This window comes from Aotus nancymaae, unplaced genomic scaffold (assembly GCF_030222135.1).
Source record: "Aotus nancymaae isolate 86718 unplaced genomic scaffold, 86718_ANA_hifiasm-v0.15.2.pri h1tg000076l, whole genome shotgun sequence".
In the NCBI taxonomy this organism is placed as follows: Eukaryota; Metazoa; Chordata; class Mammalia; order Primates; family Aotidae; genus Aotus; species Aotus nancymaae.
Window position 1 is genome coordinate 44,245 of NW_026988491.1, and position 15,920 is coordinate 60,164.

Genomic DNA, 15,920 nt, shown 5'->3' on the forward strand with positions numbered 1-15,920 from the left:
TAGTAGAATCTGGATGGGCCACAGGACAGTGGGAAAGGGTGTGGAGACCCATTGGGTGGGAGTAACTCAGAACTTTGCTTTGTTTACCCCAACGTCAGAACCCTCAGGGTGATGCAGAGCTGGAACAGGCCTTTGGGATTGTCTTTTCCAACCTCCTCAACCTCAAAGTGGGGAAACTGAGGCCCAGAGAGGAGACGGTCTTTGCTTAAATCCCACAATGACTCTGAGCAGAATTGGACCCAAAATCCAGTGGAAAAGAAGGGTGTTCAGGCTGCCAGAGGATCGACGCCAAGAGCAGAGGCACAGCTGCCCTTTCGCACTGTGTCCCCATGCCTGGCACATTAGAGGCACTCAGGTGAGAGCTGTTGAGCAAGTGGCCCAGGGCTCAGGGTGTGACTCAGCCATGTCTCCTTGAATCAGCTCAGCTCACTGGGAACAGCACACAGCCTAGGTGTCTGTCCTGAGCTGGAACCTGTGACAGCCAGCGCTGCCTCCCGGGGCAAGTGCCTTTACTTTGCTAAGCATCTGTTTCCCAAAATAAGATCAGAAACTCACTTGGGAGGTGTCCAGGCAGGCATCTGAACTCAGGTCTACTTGATTGCAGGGCAGGTTTTTTATCCTGCATCCTCCTGATTCCTTTATATATCTCATTTATTCATTCATACACGGATTCATTTATTCATTCAGTCATTTAGAAGATGTAGATTGAGTGTCTGCTCTGTGCCAGGCACTGTTCTAGGTTGTGCATATTCAGCAGTGAATGGGGCAGATGAAGTTTCTGCCCTTGTGGAACTTAAATTCTAGAAGAGAGAGACAGATAGTCAACAAATCAACAAATAGAATGGGAATAGTAGTAGGTCGGGCGCAGCGGCTCACACCTGTAATCCCAGCACTTTGGGAGGCCAAGGCGGGATGATCACTCAAAACCAGCCTGGCCAACATGTTGAAACCCCGTCTCTACTTAAAATAGAAAAATCAGCCAGATGTGGTAGCATGCGCCTGTAATCCCAGCTACTCGGTAGGCGGAGGCAGGAGAATGACTTAAACCTGGGAGGTGGAGGTTGCAGTGAGCCAAGATCATGCCACTGCACTCCAGCCTGCAAGAATGAGACTTTGTCTCAAAAAAACAAACAAAAAGAAGGAGGCCGGATGTGGTGGCTCACGCCTGTCATCCCAGCACTTTGGGAAGCCGCAGTGGGTGGATCACCTGCGATCAGGAGTTCGAGACCAGCCTGACCAACATGGAGAAACCCTGTCTCTATTAAAAATGCAAAATTGCCGGGCGTGGTGGTGCATGTCTGTAATCCCAGCTACTCGTGAGGCTGAGGCAGGAGAACTGCTTGAACCTGGGAGGCAGAGGTTGCAGTGAGCTGAGATTGTGCCATTGCACTCCAGCCTGGACAACAAGAGTGAAACTCTGTCTCAATAAACAAATAAATAAAAAGAATGGGAATAGTGGTGAGTGCCCTATAGGAACTAAAATAAGGGACGGGATTGGGGAGGGGGATGCCTTAGACAATGTGGTCAGGAAAGGAGATGACGTTTTTGTGTGACACCTGAGAGAAGCAAGAGCCTGCTGTGCAAAGAACCTGAACAAATAATTGATAAAATGGGAAGCGTGTGGCTGTGACAGTCCTCAGACCTACAGAAGACAAGGCGAGGAGGTGGGAAGGAAAGCAGCTATGAAAACATCCCAAACAGCCCAAAAAGCCTTGTGGGGAGCAATGCAGCTCTTTTGGGGCACCTACACCCAGGTTACCTTGGTCACCTTGGACCCCTTCCCCTCCGGCCGCCTCTGCCTTCCAGGTGAAGCAGATCATGGAGGAGGCTGTGACACGCAAGTTTGTCCACGAAGACAGCAGCCACATCATCTCCTTCTGTGGTGAGTCTGTGGCCTGGGAAAGTGGCTTCTTTCTCCGTGGGCTGCCTCAGGGAAGTGGCGTCTTTGAGCCAATGTTTTGCTTTATAACTCTGAAGTTATTTTTGGATTCTGGGTGGGAGATTCCATTGGAGAATTTGAAAATACAGAACAGTGTAGAGAAACAATTAAAAATAACTTATTTGCCCCATGAAGGGGTCAGCGTGGTTAACACTGTAGGGGTTGTCTTCCCTCCCCCTGGGCAATGTTCACACCGACCACGCTCCAAGTGACAGGCTGTCTTGCATCTGATGAATGGGCTCCTGTCCCTCACTCTGCCTGTGGCTACTGCTAGGAAAGGGAGAGGGTAGATGGGGACTTTTTTAAAAAAGGGAACTACGAGCCCTTGACACATCCTGAAGGGTGGCGTCCATCTGGCTCAGCAAAGGATGCAGGCCCAGGGCTCAGGGCGTGACTCAGCCATGTCTCCTTGAACCAGCTCAGCTCACAAGCTTCCAGAAATAACCCCATGGCCAGGCTCTTGCTGTACTTTGAGAATGGCTAGGGATGTGTTCTGAGTATCCCTGGGGTTAGGATAATCAGTGTGTACATAGAAGTTGGAGTTGGATTTTAATTTAATAATTGGAGTGTCTCATAATGAAGGACATGTTCTAATTCCCCTCCCGTGATCTTGGTCCTGTGGAGAGGCCTGAGCTAGAAGAGCTGGTCAGCCTATCAGCTGCTGTCCAAATGGCGGGGGCACCACCCCACAGGGCCCACAGCATGCTGAGCACACACTGTGACCCAGGAGGCCACGGGCCTCAGTTCATCCCCTTTTCTGCCAGGCAGACCTGGACCCACCTCTGCTGCTTTCTTTTAATTGACCTTGGGCAAGATCTTTTTTTTTTTTTTTTTTTTTTTTTGAGACAGGGTCTCACTCTGTTACCCAGGGTGGAGTGCAGTGGTGCAGTCACAGCTCACTGCAGCCTCAACCTCCTGGGCTTAAGCATTCCTCCCACTTCAGCTTCCCGAGTAGCTGGGACCACAGGTATGTGCCGCCATGCCCGGCTAATGTTTAAATTTTCTGTAAAGATGGAGTCTTGCTATGTTGTCAGGGCTGGTCTTAAATTTCTAGGTTCAAGCAAACCTCTCTTTGCCTCCCAAAGTGAAGATCTTATTTTTTCAAGTGGGATGTCTTTATTTAAACATAAAGCTACACACACATACACACGCACACATAAAATTACATACATATATGTATGTGTATATATACATATATGCATTCCCAGCTTTTTATTTTTTCCTGAATATTTTTATTTTCAAATAAAGTCATATGCATGTCCATGTTAAGACTTGATAGCATACCTACCAATTAAAGACTTAGAGGAATAAAAGTGATAAAATATTATAATAATTCTGTAGCTCTATTCAAAATATTTGGGTGGGAGAAGTGTGATGGCCCTAAATGAAGCCTAAAGAATCTCCTTGAGGTTTCTTTTCTCCATTGTTTCTTATAAGCCATTGTCAGAAAGAATTAAACAATGTCTCCAAAGCCTGAATAGAAAGTTAACTTACATCAACATACACCAATGAAAAGCACTGCATATGGACCGGATGCGGTGGCTCACGCCTGTAATCTCCTCATTTTGGGAGGCCAAGGTGAGTGGATCACGAGGTCAGGAGTTCAAGACCAGCATGGCCAAGATGGTGAAACTCCATCTCTACTAAAAATACAAAAAATTAGCCAGGCGTGGTGGCACGTGCCTGTAATCCCAGCTACTTGAGAGGCTGAGGCAGAGAATTGTTTGAACTGGGGAGGCGGAGGTTGCAGTGAGCTGAGATCATGCCACTGCACTCCAGCCTGGGCAACAGAACGAGACTCCATCTCAAAAAAAACAGAAAGTACTGCATATGTAAGTTAAAAATAAGATATCTAAGAGATTGTGTCCTGGAATATTTTAAATCCATGGGCAGATTAGGCAATATTTGACCATTCATGCAAAACAAAGTATTTGGTAACTCAAAACAAAAAAACAGAAACAGTGATGGGACCAAAACTTCTCAATATTCCTCCTTGCACATAACATAACCTTGGTCAAGCTCTGTCCCCCTAGAGCACTGCTCTTTAGAGCTTACATTTCATGTAAAGGGCTTACGTTTAATTTTGTCACAAGAATTAGGAAAGGTAAATCTTCACAGTTATCTGACACCCATCAGCTGCCTAGTAAGAAGGACTTCTTATGTAGTCGCTTTCAATAAACACTGATTACGTACCTGTACAAGTGTGAGCTCCCTGTCTCTGGGGTAAGACAGAAGGTAAGAAGATCGAGAGGGCTCTCCACGGTTCCTGTGTCTGACAGAAGCTCTGGGCCATGCTGGGTGCTGGGAAGTGTGGGCAGGGCAGGGCCTGCTGACTGCCATGTCCCTGCAGCGGCTGTGGAGGCTTGCGTCCTGCACGGGCTTCGGCGGCGGGCGGCCGGCTTCCTACGCAGCAACAAGATCGCAGCTCTCTTTATGAAAGTGGGCAAGAGCTTTCCGCCGGCTGAGGATCTGAGCCGCAAGGTGCAAGACCTGGAGCAGCTGATCGAGAGCGCGTGAGTGCAAAGCATGGGGCGCAGGTGGGAGCAGCTTCCCAGAGAATAGTCCGCAGTCCTCCCTGGGCCCCGACAGAGCCCGCACCCCCCGTCACTCTCTTCACTCTCCATCCTGCTCCTTAAACCCACCAGACTCTTTCCCACCCTGGGGTCTTTGCATGTGCCACACCCTCCACCAGGCTCACCCATCTGATTGTCTGTAGCTGCTTTCTTGTCATTATTCAGACTTTACGTTAGCTCAGAAAATTCCAGTCCTCACCCCATCTTCTCTTCCGTATCACCCTGTTTATTTTCCTCCCGGTTGTTATTGATTGGCCATCTGTAGTTACTCATGCAAGCTTTATTTGATTGTTTTCTGTCCCACTTGACGCTGAACTCCACAAGAGCAGGCAACTAGATCTGTTTCTCCCCATTATGTCACAAGCATCTGGGACAGTGTCTAGAACCTAGTAGATGCCCAAGAAACAATGATTGAGTGAGTGCCTACTGGGAGCCACAGCCTGTTCTAAATGCAGCGCAACCAAAATTTGATGGAACCAATATGGACTCTGTCCGCATGGAAGCTGCCCACCTTGTCCCCACTTGCCATCAAGTGGCTTCCCATCATATCACTGTCTGATATGACGCAAGGGCCTCATATCAATAGGCATATTATATCACATCCCAATACACTGATTAGAAGTTTTAAAAAAGCCTCATATTAAAGTAACCTTTGAAGGGGAGAGGTGGCTTCCCTCCCTCGTCGTGTGGCTGGTGGTGTGTGTTACGGGGAGGCTCATGGACGGAGTGTGTGCATGTGAGCACCTTCAGCCAGAGCCATTCCCTGGGAGGTCCTGACTGTACAGCCAATGCCCCTGTCTACAGCCTGGTCAGGGATGACAAATTTGGTTTCAACTCCTGGCAACAAATGTGGTGCTGGTGGCTTCCCAGAGGAATGTGCTGTGATTTTGAAGCTGTGATCGGGCGTCCTGGGGAAAAGCACATGGATTGATTGGTCATATCTGTCAAGGGCAAAGGCAGGGAAGACACAAGCATGTCAGATGTTTGCAGTCTCTGCCGTGGTGGTCACTCCACTTCACTGGATGAGAATGGCCCTTTCCTTGGCTTTCAGGCCCTGCCTGCCCAGGGCTACTGGCCAGAACTGTATGGTGGTCAGAGCCCAGGATTTGGCCCTGCCAACTCCCATTTGGAGTGACTTCTCAGCCAGCTGGTCTTTGGGTACCTTCCAGTCCATCTGCTAAGTTCCCAGGTGTTTGCAGATAACTTCTTAAAGGGTTGGATTTGTCATGGGCCTTCCACAACACTGGGAGTGACCGCCTAATGGAGGAATTAGAGATGCATTTATTCATATATGCAATCATTCCTTCATGAACATTTACTAAGCCTCCTCTATACGTCAGCCACTGTGCTGGGCCCTGGAGATACAGACATGAAGTGGGCCCATACTTGCCACATGGTAGCCTCTCAGTAAGTACTTTATTTTTTAAAAAATGAGTTGCCTGTTTCATATCCTCAAGATCATGGTGTGGAGGGGAAGAAAGAAAAATGAGCAGGGAGTTCAGCTGCAGAGGCTGACAGCACAGACCAGCTTTGGTTGGTCCAAGAGGGCTTCCCATATGTAGGAGGTGAAGCCGTCGCTGAGACCTAAAGAATGAGAGGGGTCCTCCTGGGAGTGGGTGGGGAGGGAACCAGGAAGAACCAGCAGCCCAGGGAAAGGCTTCAGATGAGATGATGGTGGCCTCAGGCATCTGCACATATCTCTGGCTGAATCATGGAGTGAGAAGGGTTAGTGGTAAGGAGATTGCTGGAGAGGTGAGTGGGGCAAGGTCTTGGAGCTCTCTGCCTGTCATGTTGAAGAGCTTGCTTCCCAAGGGCACTGGGGAGCCACTGAAGGATCTATACTTGAAGACTCTTCTTGGCCAGCACTCCTTTAGAGGTGGGGGGATATCAGTATGAGAATCTGGCTTGCCCATTGGCAGTGTAGGAAAGTGTCTGTTTAACCACATCTGCACACTCACCTGGTATTATTATTTTTTCAACTCCTGACCAGCTTGCTAGCAGCAATGTGGGCTCTTGGTGTTTAGCTGCCATTCCTTCATTTCCCCGAGAGAATCTCGTTTGCCTATTGGTCCTGTGGATTTGCTCTTGTGAGTATCTATTCCCCTCCTTTATTGGTCTTGAAGGAGAAACCAGATCCAGGGCCTCCAGGAGAATGTGCGGAAGCTGCCGAAGCTGCCCAACTTGTCCCCACTTGCCATCAAGCATCTGTGGATTCGCACGGCCTTGTTTGAGAAGGTCCTGGACAAAATCGTGCATTACCTTGTGGAAAACAGCAGGTGAGAGGGAAAGACCGAACACCTGACCATGCTCTGCCTCCACCTGTTGGCCGTTATGGGAATTGCACCCCCGGCACAAGCTGCTTTCTTTTTTTCCTTGACAGCCACTAAGTTTGAAAGTGATTAAATGCTTGGAACCTAGGGAAGATTCATGAGCTTAATGGCAGTACAAGGTCTTCGAAGCATAGGGATCCTGGGTTTCTTCCTTCTCCTGTGGATTACTCCACTCAATAACTGTGTGGCCCTAGAGAATCGCTTAGCCTCTCCGTGTCTATTATCTCTTTTGGTAAATGACATGGAGATTCCTGATACTCCCAAAAAGTGAGAAAGGAATTTGGTGAATATGCAGCATTTTGAAAATGCATGGTGAGCCTTTTCACATTTTCTCCACTAGCTTAATCTGATGTGAAAGTTTTATAGTATGAGCCCTCTTGGGTAAGCATTAATCCATGCATTCATTCATCCAGCAAATATTTAATGAGCATCTGCTGTGTACTGGCTCTAACCTAGATGTCAGGGATACAGTAGTGATGCCTGTCATGTTATAGAGCTTGTACATCATCTCAAGAGCAGTGAGGAGCCATGGCAAAATTTATTATGATACACCTCATGGCCAATATGCCTCTCCTGCCCCCAAGAGGTGGCAGGAAGGGAGAGAGAGAGAAAGAGAGAAATATCTCAGAATCTCCCCATCTTTCAGAATATGAAAGTGCTGGATTAACCACATCTTTACAAAGTGGATGCTTTTGTTATTATTCTTTGCCCCTTTGCAAGGAAAATCTCCATGAAAGGGAAGAGAAAAGTCCCTCTTCTCATGAAGTTCACGTGCTTGCAAGGAAAACCAGCACACGGTCATGGTGATTATATGTGATGGGTGTTCCAAGGGGGTGTGGTGGTGTTTCATTTTCTCCCGGTGGTCAGGGAAAGTGTCCCAGATGCTGCAACCGTTAAGCTCCCATTTGAAGATCATGGAGGCATCAGCCAGATGATGAGATGGGGAACAAAGTGTTTCTGGTGGAGGAAATACAGGTGCAGAGCCTCATGGCAGGAGAGAAACTGCAAGAATCTAAGCTCTGGATCTCCAAACGGGGGGATCACTTGAGCCCAGGAATTTAGGACTAACCTTGGCAACATAATGAGACCCTGTCTCTACAAAAAATTAAAAAATTAGCCAGGTGTGGTGGTGCATGCCTCTAGAGCCAGCTGATCAGGGCTGAAGTGGAAGGATCATTTGAGCCCAGGAGTTTGAGGTTACAGTGTACTTTGATTGTGCCACTGTACTCCAGCCTGGGCAACAGAGAAAAACCTTATCTCAAAAAAGAAGTCTTTCTGTCAGCCCTATGAACTATATTATTATTATTATCCCCATTTTACAGATGGGGCAGCTGAGGCTTTGGGTGGTAACTGAATGACACTTGGGATTGAACTCCGGTCTGTGGATTGTACGTCCCCTGCTGGTCTCCATCCAAACCTGCATATTCTCTCCTCTTGCTAGTAAATACTATGAGAAGGAAGCTCTCCTGATGGACCCTGTGGATGGCCCCATCCTTGCGTCTTTGTTGGGTAAGTAGTCCTGTGCGCTGAGCTTCATCTAGACTCTTGGTCTTGAGTCTCAGGGGCACCTCCTCAGGGACTCTCTCACCCCTGTCCAGCCTCACCCATTGAAACGCAGCACTGTCCTAGCTGGCTGGAGGGGAGGATAGTGAGATGGGCAGCCACCTGGTGGTCAGTGAGTGGGAGGACTTTCCACGACAGTGGGTTCCCAGCCCCCACGTGCCCCTCAGTGGGGCCCTGTGCCCTAGAGTACACCAAGATGAAGACTGCAGATCACTTCTGGACCGATCCCTCGGCTGATGAACTTGTCCAGAGGCACCGCATTCACAGCTCCCACGTGCGGCAGGACTCGCCCACCAAGCGTCCTGCCCTCTGTGTGAGTGGGGTGGACGGTGGGGCTGTGGGAGGGACCTCGCGTGGGGGCAGGAAACAGGGTAGGAGCCCTCAGGGTCACTGCAGGCCTCATCCCTCTATCTCCCCTCACGCCCTACCAGATCCAGAAGAGGCATTCCAGTGGCAGCATGGATGACCGACCATCTCTCTCTGCCCGCGACTACGTGGAGTCCCTGCATCAGAACTCCCGTGCCACCCTGCTCTATGGCAAAAACAACGTTCTGGTTCAGCCGGTGAGAGGTTATCTTGGGCCCAGATCTTGCACTGAGGGTCTCACTCCAGGCTATAGAGGAAGAAGTCCCTCTGGCTCCCGGTTGCCAGTCCATTCTCCATCTGTCCACTCACCCATGCACACATCCACCCAGGCAACACTTATTTAGTCATCCATCTATATTTACACCCACCCGTCCTTACATCCATCCATCCATCCACCCGTTGTCCCATCCATCCATCCACCCATCTTTACATTCATCCATCCACTCATATTTACATTTCATATATCCGTCCATCCATCTGTCCATCCAACCATCCATCCACCTGTCCCTTTATTTTCTCATCCATCTCTTCACTCACCTGCATACCCAGGCTTCTGTCTGTTCACTGTCTTCTCATGGTTTCTGCAAACATTTCCATGGACCTGCTGTGTGCTGGGTGCATATGATGTCAAGATCTTCATTCTCATGGCCAGTATTTCTCGATGCTTCCTATGTGTCAGGCACTGTGCAAAGTGTTTTCAACTGTATTAACTCTTAAACTTCCCAATGACCCTTTGAGGCAGGTACTGTTTTTACAGGCCTCAGTATTATCAGATGGTAATACTGAGGCCTGGACAGGGGAAGTAAGGTGCAGACAGTTATAATTTGAATTCAGGCCAGCTGATGCCAGAGTCGGTGCCATCCCTCAGTCACCTTCTCTGCCCCATCACGCGTCTGGGCTCCATGGATGAGTGTAGGCGAGGCGTATGTGGTTCCTGCCTTCATGCAGTGTCTCCTTCAGCTGTCCCCTGCCCGGTTCCATTTGGTTGCATGGTCATTGTGGTGTTTGGGCTCAGCGGGAGAAAGCAAAGGGAAAACCATCAGCCCCTTCATCTCTGCAGTCACAGTTTTAATCACTGGGTGATGTTGAGCAAGTCACTTTTCCCTCTAAGCCTCCGTATCTGTTTCACAGTGGGTCCAAAACCCTATTGCCACAAATCTAAGAAGCCAAGACACTAATTACTAATTTAAGATATACCATTTGTTAACATAATCTCAAACAATTCAAAATGCCATTTAGATTATATACAATTTTTTTCTTGCTACTTAGAAATTTTAGCTTATACTTTTTGAAAGAGGCCTTTGAAACTTATATGGATGTAGTTTTGTTTTTTAATCTATACCACTTTTACAAGTAACACAAAGGGAAAATATCATTGAAATCCATTAAGATAGTCTTCAGACTTCTTCAGAGTTCCATCTTCTCTATCACTTTTTGACTTAGGAGTCATCAGTGCCCGCATTTTTCCAAACATCATTTTCTGTTCCATCAAGAGAAGGAGTTAGCAATCATCTGTGGGCCAAATGTGGGCCTCCACTTGTTTTTACCAATCAAGTTGTATTGGAACACAGCTACAACCTATGACTGCTTTCAGGCCTTGCTGGCAGAGTTGAGTGGTTGCAGCTGAGCTTGTGTAGCTTACAAAAACAAAAAATATTCCGTATTTGTCCCTTTACACAAAATGTTTGGTGACCCCTGACCCAGCAGCACAGGAAATACAGCATTTCTTGCAAGAATGTCCACTCTCATCATCTCAGGGATGGTTTTTTTTTTTTTTTTTTTTTTGAGATGGAGTCTCGCTCTGTTGCCCAGGCTGGGGTGCAATAGTGTGATTGCAGCTCACTGCAAACTCTGCCTCCCAGGTTCAAGTGATTTTCCTGACTGAGCCTCCTGAGTACTGGGATTACAGGCACCTGCCACCATGCCCAGCCAATTTTCGTACTATTAGTAGAGATGGGGTTTCACTATGTTGGCCAAGATGAACACGAACTTCTGACCTCAGGTGATCTGCCCGCCTCAGCCTCTCAAAGTGCTGGGATTACAGGTGTCAGCCACCACACCTGGCCTTTTTTTTTTTTTTTTTTTGACACAGTCTCACTGTCACCCAGACTGGAGTGCAGTGGTGTGATCATGGCTTACTGCAGCCTCAAACTCCTGGGCTCAAGCAATCCTCCCACCTCAGCTTCCTGAGTAACTGGGATTACAGGTATGTTCCACCATGCCTGGCTAATTTTTAAATTATTTTTTGTAGAGATGAGATCTTGCTATGTTGACCAGGCTGATCTAAAACTCCTGAGCTCAGGTAATTCTCCCACCTCAGCCTTCCAAACCTCTGGGATTACAAGTGTGAGCCACAGCGCCCAGCCTGTGATAGTATTTGGTTGTTGCTTTTCAAGAAAATCTTGGCGGGGCATGGTGGCTCACGCCTGTAATCCTAGGACTTTGGTAGGCCAAGGTGGGCGGATCACCTGACGTTAGGAGTTCGAGACCAGCCTGGCCAAGATGGCAAAACCTCATCTTTACTAAAAAAAAAAAAATACAAAAATTAGCTGGGTGTGGTGGCGGGTACCTGTAATCCCAGCTACTTGGGGGTCCGAGACAGAAGAATTGCTTGAACCTGGGAAGCAGACATTTCGGTGAGCTATCACACCACTGCCCTCCAGCCTTTGCAACAGAGCAAGACTCCGTCTTAAAAAAAACAAAAAAAAAAAAAAAGAGAGAGAAAATCTGGACTTGGGGGCTTCCCTGCAGGGATAAACGCGTGCCTACCCTGCCAGCATCACACAGGCAGTCTACCACTCTTCCCCCTTAAACCTGGCCAAGATAAATGCCTTCTGTTTTGAAAAGCGTGATTTTCAGTGGGGCAGGGCCTCCTTCCTGGTTCTTAAGGAACCTAGGGTCAGGGACGCTTGAGCTCAGGAGGAAGTCATGAGTGTGAAAGTGATGGGGGTGGGAGGCTTTCACAGCTGGATGATGTAGAACCCATCCTGGGAGGCTGGCTACAAATGGCTTTGCTTAGCATGGCCACCTGGAAGGAAGCTTAGCGTCTTCCAAGTGGCCAGGGCCTTGAAGAGATTAACCCAATCTCTTAGTTCCGATTAGGTGTACTTGAGTCACATGGGCTGGGACCTATGTCCACAGCGACTCCAGCACCATGGCTAGACCTGAGTCCTCCTCTCTCTGCAGAGGGACGACATGGAGGCTGTGCCAGGGTACCTGTCCCTGCACCAGACGGCTGATGTCATGACCTTGAAGTGGACGCCCAACCAGCTGATGAACGGGTCTGTGGGGGACCTGGACTATGAGAAGAGGTAGGGCACTGGGTCTGCTCTGCGTCCCGTGGGTCCCTCCACTCCCCTTGGCACAAGGAAGTTCCTCCCCTGGGGAAGGGAGGCTTGCATCTCGCCCGGCTTCTGCCCGCTACTCTGCCTGGCTGTTAGGGCCTCTTGGCTCAGCCTCCCTGCAGCTCTGGCCTCCTGGGAAACTCAAAGGCTTGGGAGAATCTGGAAACCAGCTGGAAGAGTCTTAGGGCATGGGAGTTGGCAATGCCCTGGACAAAACCATCCAGACGGAGAAATCTTTATAGTCCTCTCCTAAGCCTGCAAATGGCAAATATTCTTCAGTCTCTGTCCTCCCTTCCATCACTCAGTAAAAAAGGAAAGCAGGAGGTGTTAGCGAGTATCTGGTCCAGGGTTGCATCTCCCATGAAATCCTGGGATGTATAAGACCCAGCAAAGGCTTTAGAGTCACGCTTGAAAGAAGTGCTGGGACAGGGGATTCCCTGCTGCAATGCCTGGGTTCCAGCCCAATTAGGGAAGACTTCAGGAGGAACAGAGAAAGCCATGGTGCAGAGGTGTGGCTGGTTCCAGTATTTCAGGTTGAGGAGTCTCGGCTGCTGGTGGGGAGGAGAAGCAGTGGTTTTTGCTGCTCTAAGTCCACATCTCATCTTAATTTTCTTTTACATTTTATTGCTTTCCTAAAACTTTTTACAATGAAGATTTTTTAACCTAAAGATAGACAGAACTCAGGTACCCATCACCCTGCCCTCACGGCCACAAACCCATTCCCTCCTCCCCAGTATTCTGAAGCAACAGGCAGACATGATATGATTTCATCTGTAAATATTTTAATGTTCATCTCTAAGAAAATAAGGGCTCTTTTCAAGAAACATCACTAGAAGGCTATTATTGTGTTCTGTTTAATGTGAAGGCTTGGTGTGGTTAACGTCAGACTTTGGAGTGATTAAAAGTGTTCTCGGCCGGGCGTGGTGGCTCACACCTGTAATCCCGGCACTTTGGGAGGCCGAAGTGGATGGATCATGAGGTCAGGGGTTCGAGACCAGGATGACCAATATGGTGAAACCCCATCTCTACTAAAAATACAGAAATTAGCCAGGTGTGGTGGTGCACGCCTGTAATCACAGCTACTCAGGAGACAGGCAGGAGAATTGGCTTGAACCCAGGAGGCAGAGGTTGCAGTGAGCCGAGATCGTGCCACTGCACTCCAGCCTGGGCTACAGAGTGAGACTTTGTCTCAAAAAAAAAAAAAAAAAAGGTGTTCTCTAAGCTGGTCACTTCCTGTGCAGGAGTCACCATCTGTCCTCAGAGCTGGTCAGTTGGCAAGACAGTTGTCCCGTGATGGCACAATAACTCAGCTCCAGCCAGACCCTGCAGTAAATATTTAAATTTTATTTAATTACTTTTATTTTTTGAAACAGAGTTTCACTTTCTCACCCAGGCTGGAGTGTAGTGGCTCAATCTTGGCTCACTGCAACCTCCACCTCCTGGGTTCAAGTGATTCTCTCACCTCAGCCTCCCAAGTAGCTGGGATTACAGGACTTGCCACCACACCCAGCTAATTTTTGTATTTTCAGTAGAGATGGGGTTTCATCATGTTGGCCAGACTGGTCTCAATCTCCTGACCTCAAGTGATCTGCCCATCTCGGCCTCACAAGGTTATTATTTTTTTATTTCTATTTTATTTTATATAGAGATGGTGTCCCGTTTTGTTGCCCAGGGTGGTCTTGAACTTCTGGCTTCAAGCAAGCCTCTAATCTTGGCTTCCCAGAGTCTAGAGGAGACTGTCATGGAAGAATAGGGAGGGGGTCCAGGAGCAGTGGCTCACACCTGTAATCCTAGCACTTTGGGAGGCTGGGGAGGATAAATCACAAGGTCAGGAGATCGAGACCATCGTGGCTAACAGGGTGAAACCCAGTCTCTACTAAAAATACAAAAAATTAGCTGTGTGTGGTGGCACATGCCTGTAGTCCTAGCTACTTGGGAGCTGAGGCAGGAGCATCACCTGAATCCAGGAGGCGGAGGTTGCAGTGAGCCAAGATCACACCACTGCACTCCAGCCTGGGTGACAGAGTGACACCCCATCTCAAAAAAAAAAAAAAGAATAAGGGAGGGGTCCCGGGAGTGCTCTGAGCCTGGAACCTCATCTCACCCTCTTTATCCTAAACCTTGGTTTAAAGCCTTCTTTGACCTCCCTGCTGAGTCCAGATCACACAAGCCCTGAATCTCCTTGGTAGCATTTAGAAAACTGCAGTCACATAGTTGATCTGTGCCTGTATACCCACCGTCTCACCCTCGAGAGCTCAGTGCCTTAAAGGCAAGGGTCCTGTCTTGTTTGCATCGAATCCCCAGCCCCTGCCACAGCTTGTAGCACATAGTAGGTGCTCAGATCAGCTTTGTGAAACGAAGCAGGGAAGTCAGGCCACCTGGATTCATTCACTGGGTGTTTGCTAAGCACCTGCTCCATGCCAGCCACTGTGCTAGATGCAAGGGAGACAGCAGTTGTAGAAAAGGAGGGGAAAATCTTTACCTTTTCAGAGCTTACATTCTACTGGAAGACAATGAATGGGCAGGGAGAGGGATGAATGTATGCTATGGGACCCAGCCTTTGCTCCACCCTCACCTTGCTGAATGACCTGGGGTGTGTCACTCCACCTCAGTGAGTCTCAGGGTTCCCTTTCTATTAAATAGGGAAGTAGGGCGAGATGGTCTCCTTAGGATTCAAGGCATTTGCAAGGGGTCTGCAGGGACTTCTCAAACGTTGAAGTGTCTTGGACCCAACGACAAAGCTTTAACAGCTTGAGGAGCCTGTTTGTTGCCTGGACTTGAGCCAGGGTTGTGTGGGCCAGAAACCTGATGCTAGTGTTTCGGGAAAAGCACTGGATCCAGTGATTGCCAAGCCCTCCCTGCCCCAGCTCAGATCTTTGGGGACCCCATGTTTCTGCATCATGTTCTCTTTGTGAACAGCCACCTCGTAGGTGCTTTGATACTGAGTTCTGGCTGAATCAGAACTTCCAAGGTCACTACCCAGGAGCTGGGGTGTCCCTAGCCCTGGGCCGTGAACCTTTCCCCTGTCTCTCCTTGTTATTCTCACTAGAACCTGAGGCTCAATGGAAGATAAAAGGCAGGGATCAGAAATGCGGGGGTTGGTGTGTGGGGAAGGGGTTTGCCCAGGAGCTCCAGCATCCCTTGGGGGACCATAAAGCAATGGAGTGGGGGAGGTTTTTGTCTGACCTTGTACAGGAGCCATTTTTACTTTTCATAGCCAGCCTCACTCCTGCACAGCTGCAATCCTCGCTTACCAGCTAAAGAGCTGGATATTGGGGTTCTGGAGTCAGGCTGGACTTGCCTCCAGTCTCAACCCTACTGTGTGGAGAGCAGTGGGACCCTCCTACCCTGCTGGTGGGACAACCAACTTACGGACCAGTTTGGCAGTTTCTTGTAACATCCCCTCATCATGTGGCCCAGCAATTCCACTCCCAGGGATCTACCCAAGAGAAATGAAAACTTATGCCCACACAAAAACTAACACACAAATGCTCATAACAGCATTATTCGTAATAGCCTAAGGCTGGAAGCAACCCAGATGTCCATCCACTGGAGAGTGGATGTAGACATTTGTGGTCCATCCATGCAACAGAATATTATTTGTCCACAAAAGGATTTGAATCACTGGTGGACATTACAACATGGATGAACCTCAGAAGCATTATACCACGTGAAAGCCAGCCGCAAAGGCCACCTGTTGTAGGATTCCATTTAGATGACATGTCCAGAAAAAGGCACATCTGTAGAGTCAGCAAGCAGATTGTCAGTTGCCTAGGGCTGTGGGTGGGGATGGAAGATTGACTCC

At 48.7% G+C, this 15,920-nt stretch overlaps 1 protein-coding gene across 1 annotated transcript in view; it reads left to right on the plus strand.

The window, feature by feature from the left end:
• Positions 1-15,920, plus strand: part of SGSM1 (small G protein signaling modulator 1) — a 94,062-nt gene that overhangs the window by 30,728 nt on the left and 47,414 nt on the right. The window contains exons 3-9 of the mRNA XM_064367862.1: positions 1,807-1,882; positions 4,290-4,452; positions 6,636-6,788; positions 8,284-8,351; positions 8,573-8,718; positions 8,837-8,968; positions 11,958-12,082. Of these exons, the coding sequence (XP_064223932.1) occupies positions 1,807-1,882; positions 4,290-4,452; positions 6,636-6,788; positions 8,284-8,351; positions 8,573-8,718; positions 8,837-8,968; positions 11,958-12,082 (863 nt within the window). The remainder of the gene's footprint in view (positions 1-1,806; positions 1,883-4,289; positions 4,453-6,635; positions 6,789-8,283; positions 8,352-8,572; positions 8,719-8,836; positions 8,969-11,957; positions 12,083-15,920) is intronic.